This window comes from Elaeis guineensis, chromosome 2 (assembly GCF_000442705.2).
Source record: "Elaeis guineensis isolate ETL-2024a chromosome 2, EG11, whole genome shotgun sequence".
In the NCBI taxonomy this organism is placed as follows: domain Eukaryota; kingdom Viridiplantae; phylum Streptophyta; class Magnoliopsida; order Arecales; family Arecaceae; genus Elaeis; species Elaeis guineensis.
This window is the reverse complement of record NC_025994.2, coordinates 109,612,422-109,639,027: the sequence shown is the minus strand read 5'-3', so window position 1 is coordinate 109,639,027 and position 26,606 is coordinate 109,612,422. Positions and strand designations below refer to the sequence as shown.

Here is a 26,606-nt window from a genome sequence, read left to right as displayed (position 1 = left end):
CAAATATATAAATTACTTATGGATACCTAGAGATATTTAATCATTGGATCATGATCTATCAAAAAGGAGTGATCTAAGGTCATCAAGAATCATATTGTCTTAGGATGCAAATCACTGAGATGATCCCATTTGGATCATCAAATATTATTTTGATATTTGCTTAAAAAAATCTATAAATATAGAAGCAAGTAATATGCCTCGTAACTAACCATAGCTAACATGGCAAGCCAACTAACGAAAGCCCGATCATATGCTAAGTATTAAAGATGTCTGTTAAGGCACTTGAGTTTTGAATTCATCCTGGTTGGCTAGCATCCAATATAGTTTAGTCGTGATCATGCAAGTGAGATGCACGAATGAGATAAATGAACATGACATGAGAGTGCAATAGCAAGAAGGATCATCCAAGCTACTATCAAATATATATATCCATTTTCGTATCTGAATCAATCTAGATAGAGGCAAAAATTTGAGAATCCAACTAATATCACTTTCTGTATCCATATCTGTCAAAGAAAAATAAATGTGGATATAGATAGACAACTATCCGATCCGTATCCGAATATCCGAATCTGCATGTAATCTATAAAATTTTATATAGTATTTATTATTTTTAAAAAAAATATACAACCATATAAACATATTATTAGTTTGATTTATCATCTATTTAATAATATTTTTTATTCTATAATCAAAAATTTAATTATCTAAAATATATGCATAATTATATCTATATTTTAAATATTTAAATTATATTTATATCTATTTAAAATAAATATAGATATAAATTTTTATATCTAAATAATAATTATATTTATATTTATATTTGTCAAATAAAATAAATATAAATATGAATATATCGGTATTCGGTATAATTTCTGCCTTTATCGGAGATGAAAAAATTGTGCTCGCAAAAACAAAGCTAAACATGTGCAACGAATTCAACGTAAAATTCACACGTCATGATTGATTGAGAAACTTTTTTGAGGTATACTGCTGGGCTTACGAGGGCACGACTTGCACCTTCCGTCCGAAGAACGATTCCTGTTTATTCGCATGCTTCCATCATCGCATCGTACAATAACCATTTTGAGATCTATGCAGGTAGATGAATCGAAAATTTGGGACGCTTTGAGAGCCGTGTAAGATAGGATCCGGTGGCCAATATCGTGAAATAAGATAGATTATTTTTCATGCAAAAAGATACAACCTGTACCTGCTTATGAAAGGTCAAAAATGAAGCAATAGGAACCAATGATGGTAATTTTTTTTTGTTGACCAGAAGATCCCCTTATTCGACAACCCGTTTGTATCACGCGTCTATTGTTTCATTTCCTGTTTTCATCTCGTTACAGCTTGAATGGTGGGTGCACGTGCTCACCTGCCCCATTTGTTAGACTATAAGTTGAGGGGGAGAGGCAGAAAGGGAGAGACCTGGCGCCTCTTTCAAACGCCATCTAACACTCTTCCACGTGCCTTGTGTGTGTGTATATATATATACACACCCACACTTCAGTGGAATAGGTGACATAGTGATTACCACTACCCCAGAGAGAGAGAGAGGGAAAGAGGTATAAAGATGAAGGGGCCAGTGGTGGTGACTGGAGCTTCTGGTTACATCGGAACATGGCTCATAATGAGGCTTCTAGAGGAAGGATACATCGTCAGAGCCACCGTTAGAGACCCTTGTCAGTAGCGAATCTCCGGCTCCTCCCTCTCTCTCTCTCTCTCTCTAGAGACTAACTTCTTCTTTTTTTTTCTCTTTTCATTACAAATAGCTTTTAATTTTTTTCATAGATTTATCACATCAATCGTTTAGCTAACTTAGTTGCATATACTGAGCTTCGGCGTATCGGTGATGGTCAAGAGCCCAAGCCCACACGGTTTGAAGCTTTTGGTTAGGAATTTTGTTGATTGCCCAATTGTTATGAATAGCACTCCGCTTCCTCCATGTACCTTCGAAAAAGGAGTTGATCGCCCAATTAAAAAGATGGTTCCTTGTATCACTGAGACACAAATTTTAGGATCGATTGGTGATCTGACTTATATTTAAGCATTCAAATCGAAGACAAATAAAGCCTTTTATGATTTGTAATTTGTAGATTCATTTTTTAGAATCCTCAATCAGATGTTTTGTTTTCATACTTTGTTTTATGTGTTATGCTTTATTTCTTTTAGCCTAGATGATCTCATTAGCATGTTGTTTTATTATTTTTGTCGCAAGAAGAGAGCCGAAAGTTGTCCCATAAAGGTCTGTCTCCAGATCAGTTGGACCTTTGGGATCCAGAATAAGTCAAAGTTTCTAATATTTTAAACGTTTAAGGGATGGATGGTAATGAACTGAAAAAAAAATTATGTTCATTTATCCTACTTTTTGTTTTTAATCGAAGTCAAGTCTTCTAGAATCATAACCTGGAAGTGTCTTTTGAAATCTTGATAATACTACCAGTGATATTAGCCGCCATATCAGTAGTAAAACTTTTTTTTTTTTTTTTTTTTTTTGATAAAAATGTAGGCTGGAATCCACCCGCTTCATTGAGCAATATGTCTTGTAGTTAAAAACAATACATTTAGTCTGTTGTGTTAATTTTAGATTGAATCTTCATTCATTATCCCTTTCTTAAATATAAAACTGGGAAGCACGAAAGATGAATTTTGTAGGTTATAAATAGAAGATTGAAAAGTTTAAATGCACCAAAAAAAGTTTATTCAAAATTTTTATTGTGAGTAAAAATGATTAATTTCGCAAACAAACAAGTACTTGTTATACAAAAATCGGATAAAAGCTAAAATACTATGACTCACATAATACATCCAAAGACAACGCTAATTTTGAATATTGTGGAGCAACCAATACTGGTAATAATCAATGAGCCCATGTAGCTTAAAGTTTGTCTAAATCTTGCACATCACCTACCTTTATATTTCAAACTTGATAACTTATAAGTTCTTCAAAGTCATTTAAACCACTACTAGTAATAATATGAAAATAGAAGAAAACAAAAAATGTCTCCCTCTCAAAAAAATGCAGGTGTAAAATGTTACATTTTTCATAACCAAACTAGATGACCGAACGAATTCGAGTTGCTACCACGAGATCTGATTGGTTCATGTCCATGTCAATGCCTGCCACGAAGGAAAGACGTTGCACTGATGGCATTTCATCTTTGTGTGAATAATGGTCTTCAAGGAATTTGCCCACATGTTACATGCCTACAAAATGCCTAGTAGCATCAATGATTCAAAAAGAAAACAAGAGGAGAAAGAAAGGTATCTGATGAGCTATCGTTTAACAGCTTTCAGAGGTAGGATGGTGCAAGCGATGGGCTTGTCCCATTTGTTTTTATGAGAAGAAAACCAGGATGGTGCAAGGACCTGTAATTTTGCTTGGCTTCTGCAGACTGCAAAGCATTCCATAGGCCAGTGTCACAAAAATGAGCCTTAATTACCATGCAGCATATTTCCATATGTGTAGAAGCTCAATGTGAAAATAAATTTTACTACAATAAAATGGAGTCAATCTTTAACAAAAAACTAACTTGCTTCTTTATTCCACAGCAAATCAAAAGAAGAACCAGCCTCTACTGGATCTTCCGGGGGCCAGCGAACGACTCACCATCTGGAAAGCAGACCTTGATGAGGAAGGTAGCTTCGATGAGGCGATTGAGGGATGCAGTGGGGTGTTCCATGTGGCCACTCCTATGGATTTCGAGTCCAAAGACCCTGAGGTGAATACTAATACTCTAAGTTTCAAGCATGATAATGTGGGAATCATGTCTAAGGCAATTGAAATGCTCCAGTCCATTGGGTAGGAGGGAGAGGGGTTCACCACCCTCATGATTAAAAATCAAGCATATTGGGAGCGCATTGCCACCATGGTAGCGATATTTTTGAGTTCATAATCAACATATTTCAGTACATGATGAAACCCAAATTAGGACTGCCTAAAATTTGAACCCTAGTTGAATATATATAGTAAGTCTGAAAAGATCCATACAAATTTTATGTGAAAACATTGAGATTAAATGGCATTCCATTTGTGCTTAATTTCTTAGATGATTGGAAATTTCACTAATAAAAGGTAAAATTAGATATTCCAAATTTTTATCATTTTCAAGTTTCAACCCTAACATTCTTACTGATCTCGCTTTCGGTTGATTCAGAAAATGGTTGAACTAACAACTAGGAAATAAAAGGTAGTGCTGCATACATATTTCCAATAAGACATGATAGAATTGGCTGTGGATTTAAGACTCTGACCTCAGATAGTTACTGCTTGGGAAAAGACCAGATAATTATGGCTATGGTTGGATGATAGATTAGTCTCTCTAAACTTTCTTTTTTCTTTTCATTCACCATGGTCACATTATGCTTTTCCTTTTAGAATGAAGTGATTAAGCCCACAGTTAATGGACTATTGAGCATAATGAAGTCTTGCAAGAAAGCTGGGACAGTAAAGCGTGTCATCTTCACTTCCTCTGCTGGGACTGTGAACGTGCAAGAGCACCTAAAGTCAGAGTATGATGAGAGCTCATGGACCGACATCGAGTTCTGCCGGCGTGTCAAGATGACTGGATGGGTATGCTTCCAAGTTTGGCCCTGTATCTCTTGTATTATTTCTATTTGCTCAGCAATACCTAAATTTGTATCCTGGATCTCCTGAAAAGCAAGTAGTTAAGAGTGAGGTGGGAACCGACTGTGTTAATAGTTTTTGGCATATTTTATATCTTGTCACCCAAAACTATGAACCACTATGAATCAGTAGCAGTCTCAAAAAAACAAATTGAACCACTAGAGTATGGGTCTGCCTGCTTAGGTCATAGAAGTTTGATATCTTAGAGTTACTGGAACAATCCAGATAATTCCCACACATATCAGTTGGTGTTATTTGTAAAGTTTTTAAGAGTAAAAGGTGAAGTAATTAGTCAAATGTCAGTAGGATCTCCCACCCTTTATCTAAAAAACAAAAGAAGGAAACAAAACGAAAAAGGTTGAACACTGCTTGTGTGATATTTAAGTGTAAGTTACCATGAATTTGTTCAGAAAGCCAAATCATAGTAGAAAAACCTGACTAAAGCGCCTGTACCAATCCTGAAAGTCCATTCAGTTATTGTTGGTGTATGTTCCATACAAATCCATAGAGCAGTCTTCCTTGTTTTCTTAGGATGGAGGGGCAAGGGTATCATAAGGTAACGAGCCATTATCTGTGTACAGATGTACTTTGTATCCAAAACTCTAGCTGAACAAGCTGCATGGGAGTTTGCGAGGGAGAATGGCATTCACTTTATCAGCATCATTCCAACCCTTGTTGTTGGCCCATTCATCAGCTCGTCAATGCCACCCAGTTTGATCACTGCATTATCACTAATCACAGGTACATTTCTTCCTGCTACTAATGAATTATGACATTCAAATTGTGAAAAAAGTAACAAATTACTCTGCTCCATGAGATATTCTGTTAGCAATAGAAGCTATACTATCCACACAACCTAAAGGATAACTTTGACTTCATAGACCCCAGCCTAAACATTAGAGAAACAACCAGCATGCTCAGAACCAAATCAAGGCTTAATTGTGTTTAACTGAAATTTATCTGTTAGACCTATTAACAGCAAGCATGAGCACTCTAATGCTTGACTCAATACAGAAACTACCTCTGCTCACAAGATGGATGTCTTGTTCTCCCTTATCATAAGAAGATTAAATTCATCATTACTGAACTCTTGCAATGGAATCTTAACAGGAAATGAACCTCACTACTCGATTTTAAAACAAGTCCAATTTGTTCACTTGGATGATCTATGCATTGCTCATATATTCCTCTACGAGCACCCAGAAGCAAATGGAAGATACATCTGCTCTTCTCATGATGTTACCATCTATGAACTTGCAAGAATGATGAAAGAGCGATATCCTCAGTACAGCATCCCCCAAAAGTAAGTGCTCTCTTCATTGCTCTGGATTAAGCAATATGGCTATACTAACAGGACTAGCAAATGCCCATACATTATGCGCCAGAGTTTGTTAACTTAGGAACTTAATAATCAGCTTTTGCATTCTCAAACAATTCAAAACTTTCGTCGGGCAATAATTATTAAAGCAATTAGAGAAATGGCTATCAATTTATGTATTCAAGATTTAATATATCTATTGTAAAATATCATTCTATATCATTATATAAAATATGAAACCGCAAATTCTAAGGTATAATAGGATGACTTCTGGGAGTTAATTTTCTTGCACACCTGTTCACCATACATTTGTCTGCATAAAATATGGCTTATTATCTCTAGACTGAAAAATTAAGACTGCAAAAGCAAAATAAATAAAGAAAAGTTATATTCAAAGGTCAACTTGAGGTGACCTTTGAATATTCACACATCATCTTTTTTGGATTAGCAAGAAGTTATGGAAGTTCAGTATGGATTTCACAGGCTATCAAACTGTAGTATGAACTCCATTTATTCTTCTCGCAATTGATTGATCTGCCTTATTTCATGTTTTTATATTGTGCTAGTGGCAATAATTGAAGCTTGACATCCACGATGTTATTTGCCTAAGGATTTCAATTGGATGCTAAATGATTATTTATGCTTGCTTCTGAAAGGAGGATCATTGTCACCTGAATTTAGTAGACAGTGATAATAGGAAGTCAAACAACATACCTTTAAACTATTATTATCAACAACTCTATTTAACAATCGTGTGACCAAGCATTCAGCATGTGTGACTAGATAGAATCAGGTATGGACCATCACAGAGTCAAAAATATGATTTATTGACATGTACATTGTAGTCGAATAAGCCCTGCATGTGAAATATGTTTTTCCGATACATCATGTGAATTAACCAAATTTTTGCCAGTATGCTACTACAATTAACTGCTACAAATAACACAAAATTTAGTAATATATGTTACCATTCAGTGAATTGTTATGGTCCAGGAATCTCGGGCATGTTTAGATTGAGTCTAGGGTTTCAAACTTGTTTTCGTTCTAAGAAATTCTTGGAATGAGTCTTAAATAATTTATTGAGAACAAAATCTGAAGCTAGCAGGGACAAAAACCTAATGAAAAAGATAGCATAATTATTTCATGCGGAAAAGAAAAATGATAAAACATGCTGAATATTTAACCAATGACTGATAAACTTGACCTTACAAAAAAATTGAGCAGCCCAAATTTCAATCGATCCGAAACCAACAAAGCTCCTAGAAACCAGCAATAAAATAATTAATTAATAAAATACACCAAAAAAATAAACAGAAAAAATCAGGGAAATAGAAAAATATGTTTACCTTTTTTATGCTTCAAGTACACTCTTTTGAGGGGAAAATAACACTGTAGCAAACCCACGCCGAGCCTCGCGCACAGTCCGTTCCTGTTTCGCTGTTGCACATGGAGCTCAAGTCGTCGAACCATAGTCGGAACTCGCATCAAACCTAGCTTACATTACAAATCCTTGAACAGTAGAGATATTTAGCTGCAGAGGCGGATATTGGTATTTTAAGCGACCTGCCCACCACCGCATGCTCCCCAACATGCCGTATCTATAAGATAGATAATAACGGGCGAATTCGCCGATGTCGCTCTGAAAGACCACTAGTTCTATGTTCTCCTCCATAGGAATGGTGGTACTGAAATCAAGTTATTCTTGTAGGTTTGAGGGGATTGATGATGGAATTGGGCGGGTGTGCTTCTCCTCGAAGAAACTCATAGACCTTGGCTTCAAGTTCCGGTACTCCATGGAGGACATGTTCGATGCTGCCATTCAGACATGCAGGGAGAAGAAGTTGCTGCCACTCCAAACAAAGGAACCGCAGTGTGGCATTGGCAATGAGGCTGGAGAACACGTGGCCATGGATGCGAAGAGAGTGAATGGATTTGATGATCCAAAAGTCCTGAGAGCTTAAATTGAAGAATAATATGGCGCGGTGGTGTGCGACTAAATTTATTTTTTCTTTTTTTTTTGTATTTCAGAAGCTTTTTCCATCTGTGTGCTCCTTTTTTTTTTTCTTCTTCTGTACTTCATAGAACTCTCCATCTCCATGTGCTGCTCAAGATTTCTACTCTGTTGTGCTTCATTCTTATTTCAATAATCAATGCAAGTGCTGGTGAACATTTCTATCACTCAAAGGGATCTGGGAAAAAGAGAAGAGGGAAAAATATGTGATGTCTCTTACCCCTTTATGCTGTTTTATTTTTTTTAATGCAAAAAATTGAGAATATGTGCCCGGCCCCTTGGCTTCTATGCCCCCAACAAACAAAAGAAAGTGCGGAGCATAAAGTACTGTCATCAACATATGTCAACCTTTGTGTTCTTAGAGTTGACTAAGGTCCAAGGAGAAAAACTGCCAGTACATTTCACCCACCAAAAGATGAGAAAACGAAGACAACTGGTTATTTAAGACATAAAGTGTCATGCACACACCCACCCATTTGACTCAAACCCTAATGGCTCAATTAGGAAGACGAGAGCCGCCTGATCAATATAAAATCTTTTTCTTGAGAGAGTTCTTTTGGTGACAAAAAAAAAAATTGCGCTCTGCAATAAAAGGTCCCTTTTTGCTGCATCAATGTCCCATAAGTGTCAGCTTAACCAGGTCTAGCAGAATCATACATGTTCCCACGCAATATGTCAGCTAGATGTCAATTTTACCTTTCATAACTAGTTGATAGGCAACCCAAATTGTTTATTTTGCAGTCCTCTTCCCGTTGTTTTTCAACAGGCCAAGAATTTCACATGCTGCATTTGTTTGGGTCATTATCATATAATAATCAAACAACCTATGTCATCTGCTAGAGGACACAGATTTTTTTTTCTTTCTTTATTTCTTTCTCCTTTTTTTTTTTTTTTGTTTTTTGTTGGGGTGGGGGGGTTGCACCATGGATTTCATCGCAATTGAAGCACTTGGGCTATCTGTTTGGAGCAGGACTAGCATTCTAAAATATGTTTCTCGAAACTGCATCTTTACACAAATTCAGAAGAATGACCATAATTGAGCAATGTTATCAAACTTGTTGGATCCAAAATTACATTGCCTCTTACTCTGCAATCAACAAAAGCTTGAACTCTGAAGTCCGTAGTATTCATTCCATCTACTATCGCTCTTCTGAGTTGAATCTATTCCAAGCTTCCTGCACAACTCACCATGTTAATGAGAGAATAGTGACATTCATATGACATCATACATGTAAAACTTCACCGCAAGTATGCATAAAATCTCATCTGCATATGACCTATTGACCATTACAAAATTAGAACAAAGGAGGTAATATGTGCTTTTAACTGGGGCATAGAACCAAAACAACGATCAGATAAGAAAGATTCAGTTTCTATGAGCAAGATTCCTTACTAAACAGCAAGTATATATTTGCACGTATAGGTTAATAATATTATGTGATTAAGTTGACTCATTAAGTAATAAACATAGACGAGAAGATAGCAAACCAATCATTTGTACAGCAACCAAGGCCTATTTTCCAAATAAGAAATAAGATAGGTGTATGCAAAGACAAGCATCTTGAGACCAACATGGTACAATTTTCATTATCATAGAAAGAATGAAAGCATAAATGATTTGACTAATATACCAAATTATATTCAGGGCTTGAGCTGGCATTGTTAATCATAGTTCATGGTGATTCCTATCCTGGGCAAAAATTGGCAATACGAATACCGACCAGCAAAATCACTTGCAAACTTCATTTCCAAAGATGCACAAATGGGGGACATAGAAGCCTGATCTTCCAAACCACCAAAACTGCCTTGTGGAACGTGGTTTCAGAAAGTCTGGCATAGGAGCTGTACGCTAAATAGAGTGTGAACCTTAAATCAGGCAACCATGACAACCATAATTTAACAACAGCCATGACTCAGAATTCCTTTGGAGGCACATCCACGTAAGAAATGTCACAGTATTTAGTAACGTGACCTGAACCCAGTGCCCTCTCTCCTGCGACTATTTCCCATCCGAAAATGTGCTGTTAGTTTTCCTGCAAATGTGGAACTGAAACTGTACAGCTCATAAGTGGTCTTCTAGGAGCACAATGTTGTGGAATCACAGTCTTGTAAGTCGTGAAGGCGAGGAAGTCCATGAAACTTCTGGAAAAACAATAAGAACTCAGAAGATGAAAGACCAAGGTTGCAGCCAATGGTAAGGCAGCAAGTCTGGTTTCCCCTTGGCTTTCAAATGCTACAGAAGGTGGTTCTACCTAATTGTCACAGACCTTCATTCCCACCCATGTGATTTCCAAAGTTTCTAATATAAGTCAATTGCTAATCATATCTAGCTGGTTAAACAATCACTACATATGGCCAGTTCTTTGTAACTCTTCCAGTTAGAAGGATGCCCTTCTAGGCTGGCCAATAGGTAAACTGCAACGTGTCTAGAGGGAAATCAGAGTGTGCAAGGTTTCTCTAATTAACATACATTATAATGGATCCCTGAGATTTTACACAAATATAATGTCCTTTTTATCTTTTGATATGTAGAAGGGGCAGAAGCAGAGCTCCACCCTTTTTGTTTGGGTGAAGGCCAGAATCGAACCAAGGTTTCTAGTATCAATACTTGGAGATTTCAGCAACTTTTTTATCAACACCTTTGATGCTACTCAAGAATATCAGATATACTAGGATGTGTATCTTTGTTTTAGAAGTTAGAGAGATGGAGTCAAATTATTTTATTCAGGTTTTGCAGATGGCCAAGTTGGCTGCTTAAGATATCATCTTGTCATTAGGGTGTTCCCCAACTTTCCATCATAATCATCATCTATTGGTTTTCCCCAACTTTCCATCATAATCATCATCTATTAGAAAGAAAATCTAATTCAAAAGTATTTAACAGGACTTATGTCCTACATCGACTTTAAAATTTTAAATTTTAACTTATTTTCTTGATTAGATTCTAAGAGAACTGATCATGAAACAAGATATCTAATTTCTATTGTTGTGAACTTGTGATGAGGTAAAAATTGAAGGCCATCAGTACATAAGCGGGCCACTTAGTAAACAGTAGATATTGATCTATGGTCCACCTCACATCTACAAGCAACAAAACATAGAGAATATTATTTCTAACATAATTTTTTCCAATTACATTCAAATTTTGCAAATCTCAAAAGGGAAAAAAAAAAAAACTAATGGGTGCCCTAGGTTTTCAGTACTGGGACTACAAATATAGCTACATAAGCATGCATACAAGCATATATGATATAATAGTATTTAACACATATAATGCACATGCCCTGTTAGAGAGAGAGAGAGAGAGAGAGAGAGAGAGAGAGAGAGGGAAAAGTTCAGGGGGAGACTGAGACAGTGAGAATTTTTGTTTGTGGGTTGGGAGGGAGAGGGGGGCAAAGTAGTATCAATCATGAGTCACCATTCAACCCTTAAAGCATCTTACTTAAACAATGCTAGAAGTTACTATGATGTTAATATCTAAATTTTTTAACCAAAAAATAGAACTTGTTAGTTACTAATATTTAGTTCGAGTACAATATATATGAAAGAGATGAAATCCAAAATGCTGGAACATTTATTCTGCAATGAGGACGCTTCATCCTGATGATCTGCAGATCAATCAGCTGATGCTAGTGAATCAATGTGTGTGAGAGAGAGAGAGAGAGAAGGGGCTGGGGTGTTGCATCACCAACAGCGATGGAACATGGTAATGAATTTTAGCAAAGGAGCTGTTCATGTCCCAAGGAGGAGGTTCAGAATTATAGAAAATGGACAGGGGAGAGATCAACAAAGGACCAAGGATTAAGTTGCCTCATTCTTTAAATTTAATCTAATTTAATCTAGACCAAGTCATTGAGGTTGAATAGACTCTAGGCTTCAAGATTCTTAACAAGATTAAAGACCTAAGAATCCTGAGCTATGTGTTTGGGAAAATAGATGCAAGGTTCTTTAGCTTGCACACATACAAAAAAAAGAATGGTCTAAGCATCCATTATCATGGCATCTGAATGTAGGTAAATTAAGATGCTGTTATCTTTGATTTTATTTTTGAACTGGTGATGAAGGGGGGGTTGCGGGGAACATGTGTGGGGCCAGAGGGGCAAGGGATCCCCATAACGATACGAAAAATGTGCTTTTGTTAATGTCAAGGGGGCCATAGGGGGTCGAAGATGGGCCTGGGGCCCATGTAGAGCGGGACTTAGGCATGGAGACACAACTCCAGAGATCCCATTAGTAGAGCGTTAAAAGCAAAAGCATTGTGGCTCCATCTTCTCTAAATGCAGTGAACTTTAGTAACAAAATAATTTAAGAATGACAGATTGATGCTATATATAGGTGCCAGATATCACAAAGGCAGATGATGGCGCAAAATAGTTGTCTGAACATTCTAACATAACCCAGACATTGTCTGATTGCTGACATCAGCCCAGCATCAGCATGCATCATCATCCAAGTTCAAGTCAAGATCAGATATTCTGATGTCTACACTTCTGCATCCAATTCTTCCAATGGTAGGAACTGCACCATCCAAATCCTGCTGCTCGCAGATCTTGGCAGCCAAACCCAGCCAGAGTCAGAGCTACTTGCTAGACTTTAGCCATCCAAATCCCTCCAACAGGAATTCTACTATCAGAAGCCCAAAATTGACAATTTGCTTAATTTAGCAAGTTTCTTTGAATTGAGGCTTTCCTTTGTTGGTGAATTTTGAGATTTATTAGGAGTCTAGAGGTACCCACAAATTCTATTGATGTAAGGGCCTAAATGCATTATGACACTCTGGGAATTTGCGTGGTGTGATACTCTGAAATCGGGAAGAAATTCGTATGATGCTAGAAGACTCCAATCAAGGCCCTGTGAAGATAAAGATGTACCAAAGGCTCCACAGAAAGGGAGGTATCATGCCTTCAAATATCCATGTATTATTCCAAAACCCTTTTATATACTACTTTAACCTTTATCTTCCAGCTGCTCCATTTTAGTTTTGCAATTTAGCATTGTTGCATTATCATCAATACAAGCACAAGATAATGGTCCCCTGCCCTTACCTGCAGCACATGTCAAGGTAAACATTACAAGATACAAACCTCTTTTCCTATCTGAATTCTCTCTATTCCATCACTCCTGTCCCGCACCTTCACCTTCTGTTTCTGGTTTCTTCTCTCAATCGTAGCAGCATCCTTTCCAAATATTACCTTGCAATGGTGGGATTCTAATTTGAAACTTACCCACATGAGGAGCAAAAAGAAATACAATGACCTTGAGATCCATATATCTTCAGAAATAATAAATGGCAAAGCATGGCTTTCCATACAATCTTCACATAGACTTTTACATGGACCCTTCATATAGAAAGTGAGTTTAATATTTAGCCCTTATCCTAAAAAGCCAGCTTTTGTCTCCTTTTCACCACTCTCTTTACCCTAATCATGTAATGCCAACAGCTAAAAACCTGAAGTACTCATGCTAACCTAAACCCAGTCCTTAATTCATTGGTACTGTCTCTCCAATTCTCATCTATCTTTCCTCTCTATCTCCATAATTTACGTATACTCACCCTGCTAACATTCCAGATAATAAATTTAAGCCTCTTAACTGCAAAATTTGATTTATTCAGCAGTACTGCTGTTGAAATCCCTTAAATTTTCAAATTAGTTCTCAATCTTCTACCACAAAGTCAGCAAAGCATCCATCTTTTCTCCCTGTCCATTGCAAAACACTAATCAAAACTAATTTGCTTCATTTTGTAGCACAAGATGAAACCACAACTCAGATACCTCAAAGAGGACCTCTATTTATTCATTCTGATCCCCTTATCTTGCCTCCAGATGATTCTGGATAAGGCTGCAACATGTTACAGAATAATGAGAGACCAAGTTGCTTTGTTTCTTATTCACATAAATATCTCTTTTGTTCTGTCAACTTCCTTGAAGGATGACTGGAAGCCTATTACTAGTATTTCTGAAGATGAAGAAGATGATGAAGAAGAAGAAATTAAAGAAGCCTGTCTCAATCAAGTTCAAGTTTGTAGGCTGGTTTTTTCCTGCCTTATTTCCAATTTTTCTTGAGCGTATTGTTATTCTTTAATGTTATAACATGCGAAAGTATAGCCAAAATTCAAGTTCGTACAAACTACAATTTCCAATTTTAATTTATAAATTTCATTACTGAGCATTTTTGACAATGACCTAGTAATCAGGCATGCACTTTTATGTTCTTAAACATTTTCTAAAATTGCACATACATGTTTTAGTCCGCTTGTATCAATGTAATGCCCAATGTCCATCGAGCTAAACTCTTCTTTAATCTTTCATGCATCCTCATCCACCCAACAATTTTTAACAGAGTATTTTGTAGAATAGACATACAAACCCTTAATATAAAGTCAATTGTTACAATTTATCGACAAACTAATTTTATAAATATAAAAAGGATATCTTCATATTAATTGTGCTTCTACGTACATTTTCTCATATGCAAGATATTCTTTTACCAGCATCCAGCTTCATAATTGCCCAAACAAACTAGAAGCTTATTGTGATTACTCAAAGAGGCAAGCAGGAATAATATTAATTTTTTTCTGCAGATATCAAAAACTTGGGTAAAGGGTGTGGCTGCTAGATTGAAAATTTTCTTCAATTACATAATCAGGAAAAGATGAGCAACATCAGGAACACACCTTCAGGAGATCATAAACCTTCTCACAAATGTACTTCTGTTGAATGCTAGCACCCCTCTGCTGCAACTTATCTGGATGAACGCAAAGAGTAGCCTTCCTGAAAGCTTTCTTTACAGCAGCAGCTGTTATAACATCTGTCAATGGAATTGGCTGCCAACCGCTCTCAGGCCCAAGGATCTGCGAAGTAAAAGATCAAGTGAAAACAGTGCCACCGCACATACTTATCAAAGTCATGTTGGCTACTAGTGCAGACTGAACGTCATAAAACCAGCAAAATGTTATGAGAGAATTTTGTGGTGACAACATAATTAGGTAGGACTCACAATCTTTTTAATAAAATGAATTATGCTAGCATGAAAATGGAACAAAATAAAAGACTGCCCAGGAATCACATAATCTTCCTATTATATCAGTAAAAGTCCAGATAAGCACCTATCAAACAGATTCTTTAGACAGGCAGAATTCACGCAAGGACTCTCATTCAGACATGGTATATAAAATGTCTATGTTGGTCCAAGTACTAATCTGTGATAGCATTAAGTAGCAACTGCATGATTATACACAGAAAATATTTAATATACCCACTTTCAGACACTCCAAATCCCCACATCCTTTCACTGTCAGGTCGAGCTCACTCATTGAAACTTTCACTCACCCACTAAATGTTGTATACATGGTTTCATATGCTTACCGCTCTGAGCTTTCGCGTTTTTTTTATAAGAGAAATGCAGAATACATTGGTCCATTTCCTTTTAACTTCGATACATGTAACATCCATAACATAGAGTCATGCAACACTGAAGGTGGACCTCTAATATTTAACAGCATTAAAGTTGCATGAACGAATTTGATGTCAGGAAAGAGATTCAGTCATTCAAGTTAATTGCTAAGGATATAAGGAAAAAAAAATTCTTCAAACCTATCTAAAGAGATAATAAAATTTGAAAGAACTAGTACTGTGTCAGCAGCATTCTATAAATTTAGGCCATAATATTCTTAAATATGGCAAATATTTTACATTGAAACTTTTTATTAGTAGATAAGCATGGAGAGACCTAAACTTTGCACACAAGAGGTTACAACCTTTTGGCTCTCCTCAGGAAAATTCAACTGTTAAGAACTTCAATATAGGCACTTGGTATTTCATTGTAGTACAGAAGTAGTTTAACCCATTGATCTTAAAAAATTTTTTCACTGCTAAGAAAGCAGCTGGCACAATGAAAAGTATAAATGATGCTTCCATACATAATGGAAGTAAAATCAAAGACAAAAAGAAATGCTTACATATTGCAGTGTTGACAGCAAAGCCCGCAAATTTCCTTCTTTTCCATTTGACCATCTCTTGACTTCAACGTCCAAATACTCTGCTAACCTCTGCAACCACAGCTTGTTCAAGGATGGTCACTAAAGGAAGAGCAATATACTGCTAGTTCTATAAAATCCTCATCGTAAATTAGATCATTACATTTCTTTCGGCCTGCTCTTTTTGTGCAATAAAATCGCGCATATGCTTTTCTGCAAGAGCCTTTGCCTGAAAATAGCAATTTAAATAATTAAACAAAGACATAGGCAATGAAAACTAAAACAAAAGAAGGCCAATATTAGATACTTCACATACCACACGTTCCACTGTCCGTTGATGTCTCTCAAGTCTAGCTTTATATCTTAAATTTGATTCGCCCTCAGCTGCTTCAAAATTAATCATTAGAAAAGGAGACCATAATAAGATCAAGGACAAGAAACAAAGAAATGCATCACCAAGGCAAAATGGTGCAAATGGATGGCACTGGGAATATCAAAATGAATGTTCAAGGAATCATTTATGACCTTGCATGTTAAAATCTGAGTATCTTTGGAAGGTGCTAGAAGAATTTGTACTCTGAAGTGCACTATGTGCAACATCCTGCATGTCCTGCCATAGTTCATCAGACAGTTAACCAATGTCATACAGTTTAAAAACATCTGAAGATATGAAGCAAAGAGTAGATAGGTCTACATATGACAATTCTACTGGTGCAAAAGCCATGTTTTAGCCTCATTCAATTATCTACCTTATCTCTGGACTTGAGATGATCCTCTGCAACATTATCTTTCCTCATCTTGTAGCTAGAAGTGGCATTAAATCTCTCCATGCATTCTCTTGCTTCTGAAGCAGTCTCTTCAGCAAGTGCTCTTTCAACGGCATGCTCTGGAGCTTCTGCGGTTGCCCGCTCTGCCCTCAATCTAGCTTCTCTCAAAGCTTTCTCAGGTAGTGATCTTTCTTGAGCTTCAAGAAAAGCCTTTTCTGCTTTCTCTCGGGCCTCTGCCAGTGCTCTTTGTCTAGCTTCAGCAGTAACTCTCCCCACTGCTATCCTGTCTGCCCTTTCCCGAACTTCAGCAAATGCCATTTCATATGCTTCATGGGTAGCTCTTTCAACAGCAATTCTGTCTTTTTTTCTTTCTCTCTCCCTCTCTTTCTCTTCTAATATTCTTGCTTGCTCTTTCACTTGATCTGTTTCTCTTTCTGTTCTGCTTTCATATTTCCTTTCTCCTGTTTTACGCAAATTGTTTGCAGTTTTATCAGATGCAAAAACACTACTCTCCATTGCATCTTGAGCTGAACTAGGTATTTCACCTTTCTTGGCCAACAAAGAAGCTTGTTGAACATTTTCAACGGCTCCATTGGATGCCAAAGCACTTCTCTCCATAGCATCTTGAGCTGAACTTGGTATGTTAACTTTCCTGGCCAAAAAAGAAGCTTGCCAAACATCTTCCATAACTGTGTCTACATCCCCCTGGAAGACCTCTCTAGCTCCATTCAATTTTTTAACTTCTTCCATAATATCAGGTGCCACATGAACTTCTTTAATATCCTCACTTCTTCTCTCCACTTGGCTACTTTCAAATACAGCCTGCTCATTTTCCAGTTGAAGCAGCACATGATGTCCCTCTTGTTTCTTGTCATTTTGGACAAATGCCAGCTGAGCATCTGATGCTTTCATTTCCCTGCAATCTTGCCAGCAAGCCTCCTCCGCTGATGCTGTTTTCTTCTCTTGTTCTTCATGCCCCATAGCCCCCATTGCTGTTTTATGTTCCATAGGCCCTATTGCTGCTTTATGTTTCTCCAAATCCCTTTCCAGCCTATCAGCTTCTGGAGCACCTTGCTTTAACTCATTTTTCGCTGAGAAACATGCCACTTGAGTCACATTTACTTCTTTACTTTCTTCCTGCTCAAGTCGCACACAGCTGTCTTCTGATCTATGTCCATTTCCTGCATGACAGCATTCAACTTTTCCTTTAATTCTTGTCTTTTCAGAATCTTCACACTGACTAGCTGCCTGAGCTGCTTCCATTTTCTCCCCTCTTTTCCACATGCATGGTCCATGAGGGGCTTCAATTTCCTTCTTGATTTCATCCTGAATACCTGTTCTGCAGTCCGCATTCAAATTGTCTTCATGCTCAAAAGGTACACATGTTTTGTCAGCCGTACTCCATTTCTTCTCATTGTATTCATCTTCACAAGCCTCTTTAGCAGCATCTAACTTTCTTTCTTCATTTTCACTGGCATAATTCCCCTCAAACTTACAAGCAGCATCTGAAGGTTTCGGTGTCTTTTCACTCTCTCCACGTGCAAGAGACTTCTCACTAGTACCTTGCTTTTTCACTTCTTCTTCATGAACATTGGCCTCTTGAACCTCCTCTGGGTTCTCATTTTCATCTTGCTCAAGATCCTGATCCTCTTCAAGCATACTTTTTTCTTCTTCATGCACACAAGGTTCTGGGATCATACCTAGTACCAACTTGGTTTCCCCCACCCTGCAAGCTATATCACCATCATTCAATTTCATAATATTTTCTGCCCTTTCACTATTTCCAGTATCTTCCCCCACATTACGGATTCTTGTAAACTGATAGGCCCATCCAGCATCTTTATTGATATTTTCCTTATACTCACTAATTATCGTGGTTTCTTTTGTATTCTTCGCAATAATGTTTCGTTCGGAGGTCTCCCTGGCCATTTTATCTTTCTTCTCATCATGTATCAGCTCATAGAATTCTTTATCCATTTTCCACTTTCCAGAATTATTTTCCAACTTTTGGGACACTGCAGAAGATTTAAAATCATTCCCTTGCATTGACGGTTGATACTCGTCAGCTGATGCTACATGCGTTTCCTTCTCTTCATAACCCATAGCTATCTTGGTTGCACTTTTGACTACATGTCTTTCCTCTGAACCAATGCCATTTATCTTTTGATCCTCCTTTACCACTGTTTGCCGAGTTTGCACTTGACTGAAGCTTTCTACTTCTTGGGAAGGTTTTTCCACCTTCCTTTCCGTACATTTTACAGCTTCATGCTGAACCAACTTCTTGCGGCTTTGAAGATTATCACGTTTCCTCTCCATTGACTCTTTGGCACATTTTAATCTAGCTTGAGCTATTTCCATTGCCTTTTTCATAGCAACAGCAGAAGCTGCAGCAGCTGAACTAGCATCTACCTCCACATCAAAGAAAGAAGGTGAATGGTCCTTCACAGACTCCTGATGTGCATGACTTTTTGAAGAGACCACAACATAGCGAGGTTGATGATTTGAAATAGGTTTACATAGTTCTACTTCATCTAGATCAGTGCTTGAATTTGCAGACGTCTTTACTGCAGAAAGTCCCTGCTTATTAAATAACTTAGGTGGTGGCCTTGATGGTGGTGGGATTAGCAGGGGTTTTGTCCGAAGACTAATGTCAGATATAGTTAAATATGTAGCATCCACGGAAGACACATCCTCCGTGGACGTTGAGTGATCACTAGAAGAGCATGAATGGTGCTTTACTTTTGCATGATCATTTTGTGAGGCAGACGGTTTAGTGGCATATGATTTCTGGTCTGCTTTCAAGTCACTTCCTGTACTCTTTGTACTGTCGCCAGAAGAGGCTGGTGGAACTATTCTTCCTTGATCCAGATTGGCTATCTTATCAGTTACCATGTCAAGAGAATTGTCACTTGTATTATTCTGCAGGGGGTCGCAACCATCAACCACGATTGTAAATCCAGGAACAGCATGAAGTTGAGTTACATGTGTTCTCCCACTTACTGCATCCTCTATGTTTCCTCGGCTCATCTTGTTATATGACATGTTGAGCTGTTTTGAGATGTCATCTGCATGGTTAGAGTTAGACGAGAATTTATCCTCTTCTGGGCATCCCACACGATCTCCATTATGATATTTTGGAGGAAATTCAGATACTTCTTTCACCTGTGGGCCAAATCCAGTTCTTCTTTGTTCCCTATTAAATTAAAAGGAAATATGTAGAAGCAAAATGATTAGTTTTACACATCTTTTAAGTCAGAAAATTCATGCAAATCAAAGATTCTGACATACCAGCAGAAAAAAAAACTGCAAAAAGAAACTACATCATAGAAAGTAAACAACTGTATTTAATGTTCTATATGTACTGAACAACAGTTACCGAGTTCGAATATCAGATGAGTGCTAAACTGCAATAGTTTCAAACGTGCAAGTATAAAATCATCAGAAACCAAACGGAAGTGCAGAACTGCTATTTGTACCAATGTATAACAGTTACATAGTCACAGGACTTTTTCTGATATTCAAAAAACAATTATATATGCTGTTCATCTTGTGACAAACACTTTGTAACAAATCATAATCAGGAGTATCTATTAATGTTTTCCAAAAATGTACAAAGAAGAGATTTATATGTTTCACAAAAGAAATTCAATGATAGTTTCTCTTAATAGTCCATATGGAAATTATCAAGATGTAGAGCACAACCCCATCTTTTGTTGCTACGTAAATTTTGCACTGATCAACCATGGTACTATATGACTGCATCCAATGGCTTCTGAACCAGAAGCAATTTTTCAAGTGATTTAAAAATTGAAAAAATCGAGTAGAATTATGATGAATGGATGTGCTAGACAAAATCAACAATTGTGTTCAAACATAAAAAATAGTGTAAGAAGATACTGGCAATAGCCTTCTTTCCCAGGATGACTAAAAGGTAATAAGTGAAAATATTTTGATTTTCTAAAATTTTTTTTTTTATATATATACTTCAAATTATAGTTAATTTGGAAAGTAGACATCGGATTCTGAACTCTGAAGAAAAAATTGCCAATGAAGATGGTAGAACTGAGACATGAATAACCAAAGTTTACTTGGGTTTTGAAGGATTTTAAAGAAAGACAAGTAAAATAAATTGTTTGCTAGAAATTTCTAGTTTCCTAAGATTTTGCCCTAAGTGAATTATGGATGTCAAAAGAAAAGCATAATAAGGTGTGATATGATTGTGGTACCAGATTAACAGGCTCAATCAGATTTTTGGGGTCTCTATGAAGGTTTAAATGTTTCATACCAAAACTAAAAGAGAACAAAAAGAAGATAAAGTGAAAGAACAGAGTCTTAGAGAAATTGCAAGAAAGATTTGAAAAGTTGGCTTAAATTTCCATTTCAGCCTTTAGTTACAAAAATTGGGCATGGGTGGGGAAGAAGATTAGGGTGTGGGCAACGGGAAGTGGATATTTGTTTTCCTAAATAAGGAAACAGGTGCACGGATGAGTTTTTGGGGAGATTCCAAAATGGGTGTTGTGCCTAAGGCTAGCAAAATGTGATCCAACACGTCAACCCAACCCATGTTGGACCTACCATAAGTACGTTCGGTTTGGGGTTAAACGGATTCAAATCATAAATAAGTTAGCCCGTTTAATCTATTTAATATTCAAATTGGGTTGGGGTAAACATCTGATCCGTTTAATCCATTTAATATTCATGTCGTGTTGAATTAAATAATCCATTTAATTCATTTAACGTGCTTAAAACATGTTTAACCTATTTAAAACTTGCTTAACTTATTTAAATCCCTTTTAACTTAACCCATTTCACCTGTTTAACCCATTAAAAACAACTTAATCTGTTTAAACCATTGGACTTGATTTGACCCATTTAATAAATAGGTTATGCGAGCCAGATCGGGTTGCCTATTTAACAAACAGATCAGGTTCATATTTGAATTTTTGATATGTTTAATAAATAAATTGGGTTCGGGTTGACAAATTTTTTACCGGATCAGCATCCAACCTGAGCCGTATCCGACTTGACCCAACCCGATTGCCACCCCTAGTTGCACCTAAGTGGAAGATTCTTGCTACTAAGTTTGATCCATGCCAAATGAATTCTAATTTTGGTAGTTCCAGCAATTTTAATGGTTATAGTCGACATTTTTCTAAAAAAAACAAAAACTATTAATTAAAATAAGGAAATGTCAAGCAAAAATTAAATAATATAGGTCAAGAAAATAAAGTGGAAATCATTTTAGTGCATGTATATAGTGTTTTGGGACTGCTAACATTTTACTAGTTTTGCATGGCTATACAGAAAAGGCATAAGTTATCATAACTCCTCTCTTCTTTACTCCTAACTATTTGGCTACCTACCCTCCTCCTATATCATCTCTCCTTATTCCCCGTTTCCTCTTCCCTTACTCATCCATTTCCTCCTTCCTCCTATTTTATACGACCACAAAGCAACGTGCCAACCTTTGTTGTTCCACCCAACCTTTATCAACTAACCCCTTCCCACCACCCAAGACCATGAGTAATGCTGCCCAACTCAGCACATGTATAACCCATACCTTCGATATTATTTCCTAAAATGTGCTCTAGCTTATAGATTATAGTGCAGACCAAGCTTGATCCTTACCAGAGACTTTTGATCTAAGCTCAAACTTCCACTTAGGGTGCTGCACCGACTCCAGAAACTCTCTAGAAATTATTTACTGCAAAATTTCGCAGCTTTTTTTTTTTCTTTTTTTAAAGAGATCTGTTTCCCCACACCTGAATCCTCTCCTACACCACTACTAAATATGGAAACTAAGTTCTTACCAATTATTACCTATGAGTAGGACGAATAGGAATAAAATTTAAAGGACAAGCTAATCTTTGGAGCGCGTGCACACAGACAGAGATCATATACAGGAAGTGATTCAAGGATGATACCTGCTGTAATAAAGAAGAAAAGGCTAAAGAGAAAAGGGAGGGAACAAAGAAAGTAGCTGGAAGTTCATGTGCCAAAGAAGAAAATTTTGGATATACATATAAACTAATTTTACTGGTCCCCTCCTCTCTTTTAGCCCTTTAGAATTGTCTACAACATTCATATCCATATTTGACATATAAGATTCATCATAGTGAGCAAACTTGTACTTTCATTTAAAGAGGACAAACATCACAGTTAACAGATAATTAACAAACGATACCAACAGTTGATTTTTCTCTTTCACAATTCATTTGTTATATAATTTGCCAATTTGCTTAGCCGAAAACCTCAATCTCCAATAAATTCAATTATTCTTCACTGCACAAAGTTAGTCATCTCGACTGCACAAATCGTCCAAGTAGATGCTCTCGAATGAAATGACATGAAGAACATCTCATGAAAAGAGATTGAGAGGAAAGGGACAAAACAGAATGTTCATGGTAACCTGCTTTATTTATCGTTTTCCAACCCTGCCAAGCGATACAGAAGTTGCCAGATACAACAATGGCGAAGGAAAGCTCATGCTCTACTGACCTCCATGAAACCAACAGTTAGCTCCATATAAATCCCCCAGTTGCCTAAATGATCAAAATACCATTTAGAAGCAAAGGAACAAACTTCTCTCCACGGCAGCTTGTTTCAACCAAGAATTTGGGCACGATCCCTCCCAAAAACCTAAGTTAATTATGCATTTTAAACAATAGCTTCAGTTAAAAGCAAAAGCATACAAAAATCTTTTATTTCTATAGTAGAAGACTTACTCTTCTCAAGAAATAGCAGAAAACTTACTTAGCCATGAACTCTATAAATATTCGAAGAAGAACAAGATTAAAAGAAAGACAAGAGAAAGTTTCCCGTAAAACAACATCAAGAAATCAGTAAGAAAGAGAAGACCTCTCATTCGAAGAAAAAATATCCTCCTTCTTGGGCTCCGCGAACAGTTCTTGATAGGGAACCGCAAACTCCCCACCATCGAAGCCCCTGAAAATCTCAGCATAATCAGAGGTGGACCTCTGGGCGTCGACCGGCGCATCGTCAAGGCCACCCATGGCAAGCGGGAGGTCGAGCATAGGGATGGAGCAGGTGCCGGCGAGGCCGCCGAAGATCTCAGAGTAGTCGTCCAATCGGGTGGCGAACGGCACCGCGTACCGTGGCGGCCCGCCGAACACGTCGTCGTAGGCCAATTTCGCCGCGTCAGCCGCCCCTCTGGTGGCCTTCTTGGAGCCGCCGGCGGAGGCGCGGCCGCCGAGGCGGGCGACCGGCAGCTCCTCCATGGGAGAGAAAGAGCTCCGCCAAGAATTTTAGGGTTCTCCCCCCCGCCCCCCCTCCTTCCTTTCTTCTCTCTTCTTTGGTGCTGTGAGCAGAGAGAGAGAGAGAGCGAGACTGAGGTGTTCTTTTTTTTCGGGTACAAGATTGGAGGTGTTCTTTAGCTCTGACGCGAAGCAGTGCTTCGGGAGCATCAGCATTCAGCGGTGCCAGCTTTCGTTTTGCCCTTTTTCTTCTTTTTGGGCGATTTTTTTCGGTGGGCGGGGAGTATACTTCGAATCGGTGGTAAAGACAGACTATATACTCGCACTCGGCGATTTATCGCGGAAAGTGACGTTAAAAGGGAGGTGGGTTCCAGGGAATGAATGGTTGGTGGAGCCCCCGGCAGTCTGTTTGGGCGAAAATGACTGGAAGGTCCTCGGGGTGGCCTGGCCAACTGGACTCAGGACAAGCGCCATGTCAATGAAATCCACCTCTCCGCCTATATGATGATACCTCTTGTCTTGTCATGTAATGTCCAAAATGTAAGAGCCTCATTCAGTAATCAAATAATAAAATCAAAAATATTGAGTTGAAATTTATAACAAATAATATTGTATGGCTGGTATTTCTTCACAAGCAATGTTAAACCTCCAACTCCTTTTTTTTTTTAATATGATACTGGACAATTGAAATGGGTTGGAGCCTATACCTTAAAAACTAATCACCTGCCGAGACACTGGCCATAAAATTGTATCACTTTTGGGAGAAAGCATTCAGCTACTTTCATGCCTAATGGTCCTTTGTTAAGAGTTTCCAAAAAAAAAAAAAAAAAAAAAAAAAAGAAATTTGCATGTATCTCTAGATAATGGATATGTTCCATGTCATTTTATTGGGCACTAACTACCAAATGGAATTATGTATCATTTTTCATATTTATGTAATGACTGGCTTATGCATAAATTAGTTTACATAATCAATCATGATCCTCCTCTTATATTGCATTCGTAAAGCCCCCATTTTGTGTTTAAATATTTATCCATGTCATGTTTGTGATATCCATTCTATGAAGAAAAGAACGCTTGCAGACTTCATGCATTGAAAGAGAGGACAAAATTGAGAGGAACGAGAGGAATAAAGGACTATGATTTCTTGCTAAAAAGGAGATCATAATTTATATGATCCTATTTGGGTAAATCGATCGGCCCTCGATTTTGATCACTACAATTCTAATAATACATCGGTCGAATAGATAGTATCGATTCTTCATCGATTGATCGAACTAATTACGCCGACCTACTGTCGACTAATCAACTAAGATCGATTGACCGATTAGTATTCGACTATCATCGATCGACAGCGGATGATTTAGACCATCGGCATGCGTTGGCATGACAGAATTAATAGTCGACAATCGCTCATAGATTTTGCCGACATAAAGTCAGTTATACCGACGTATGGTCGACAATCTGCTCAACATACCATAACCGTCACGAACGGTTATCGACTATGTCGTGGCTATTAAGGGGAAGTAACATCCTACTAATTCTATATTTATGGTCCGATAATTTAGCGCCATAAAAAATGGAATCACGTACTCAACGGTTACATCAGAATCATCTATAAAAAGAGGAGATAAGGGAATAGTACGGATAAGCCAACTTTGGACCAAAGCTCTACTACTTCATACAATCAAAGTTACTGTTCATCAACTTTCTCTGACTTAAGCATCGAAGAGTCTCCGCTGGACACTAATCCGATCTGTGTGAATGCTGTTTGCAGGTGCTCGATACCGACGATAGACGATGGAGAGTTGGCCGCAGTAGATCCTCTAGACTAGCTATTTAAAATTATTCTGGAATCTCATACAACATATCATTCTAACTATTTCTCTAATGCATAGCTCATTGCCAAGAGAATATATCAAGCTTTCCTAGGTCCCTGAATGCTTACTCCCTCCATAAAATAGACATATGATGTTTGATTTAGTAAAGCATGAAAGACAAATTTGATATGTTGTGCACAAATTTTCAACACAAGCAAATATATTAGTTGCGTAACCATATCAAGTGCCTAGCATCACTAGCAGTTTTAGAGGGCATTAGTTTTTTAGAAATACGAGGGTATCGCAGCTCAACGACTTTACCATCCTGATTAATTGGCACCTACTTGGGAGGTACGAGCATTGCACATGTCCAACACATATGAGCAAAGGATAGATAATTTATGCATACTTTTTCTTCGATATTATGTAGTGTTAAATTTTTTTTTTCTTGAATGTTGCTTTGTTTACCCAATTTTTCCTCAAGGTTGCTGTGAAACTATTTTTTGCTGCCCAGCTCGCTTGGTAGGTGGTTTATTAAGGATGCATTTGGTTAGCCATTAAAAAAAATATTTTTTTATTTTTTAATTTTAAAAAATAAAAAAATAAAAAATAATATTTAATAACATTATAAAAAATTAAAAAATTAAAATTAAAAAAATTAAAATAATTATTTTATATGTAAAATAAAAATTTTTTACTTTTTAAAATTTATTTTTTTTATTTTTTCATGTCTAAAACGTCAAACCAAAAAATAAAGAGTCCGAATCTCTTCACCTCTCCTTCTCTCTCACTTTCCAAATCTTTTTTTCTGAACTCTTCACCTATCATCTTCAAACCTTGCTTTTTGTTTTATAGCAACGTAGTT

The 26,606-nt window shown here is 37.2% G+C and overlaps 2 protein-coding genes and 1 long non-coding RNA gene across 3 annotated transcripts; 1 reads left to right on the top strand and 2 right to left on the bottom strand.

Moving 5' to 3' along the window:
- The first annotated feature begins 1,447 nt into the window (after positions 1-1,447).
- LOC105048473 (dihydroflavonol 4-reductase) lies at positions 1,448-8,129 on the top strand. Its single transcript, XM_010927782.3, has 6 exons — positions 1,448-1,688; positions 3,559-3,728; positions 4,385-4,579; positions 5,215-5,374; positions 5,744-5,936; positions 7,660-8,129. The coding sequence occupies exons 1-6, from the start codon at positions 1,580-1,582 to the stop codon at positions 7,910-7,912; spliced, it is 1,080 nt and encodes a 359-aa protein (XP_010926084.1). The 5' UTR covers positions 1,448-1,579; the 3' UTR covers positions 7,913-8,129.
- LOC140855796 (uncharacterized) lies at positions 3,244-7,660 on the bottom strand. Its single transcript, XR_012139080.1, has 3 exons — positions 7,298-7,660; positions 7,156-7,210; positions 3,244-3,401 (listed from the first exon to the last, which is right to left on the bottom strand). It is a non-coding gene; the product is annotated as an uncharacterized lncRNA (long non-coding RNA).
- Positions 7,950-24,167, bottom strand: LOC105048464 (uncharacterized). Its single transcript, XM_010927772.4, has 8 exons — positions 23,566-24,167; positions 16,690-19,900; positions 16,466-16,550; positions 16,257-16,324; positions 16,104-16,169; positions 15,923-16,012; positions 14,639-14,815; positions 7,950-9,137 (listed from the first exon to the last, which is right to left on the bottom strand). Exons 1-8 carry the CDS (start codon positions 23,943-23,945, stop codon positions 9,102-9,104), a joined length of 4,113 nt encoding a protein of 1,370 aa, XP_010926074.1. The 5' UTR covers positions 23,946-24,167; the 3' UTR covers positions 7,950-9,101.
- Positions 24,168-26,606: the final 2,439 nt, after the last annotated feature.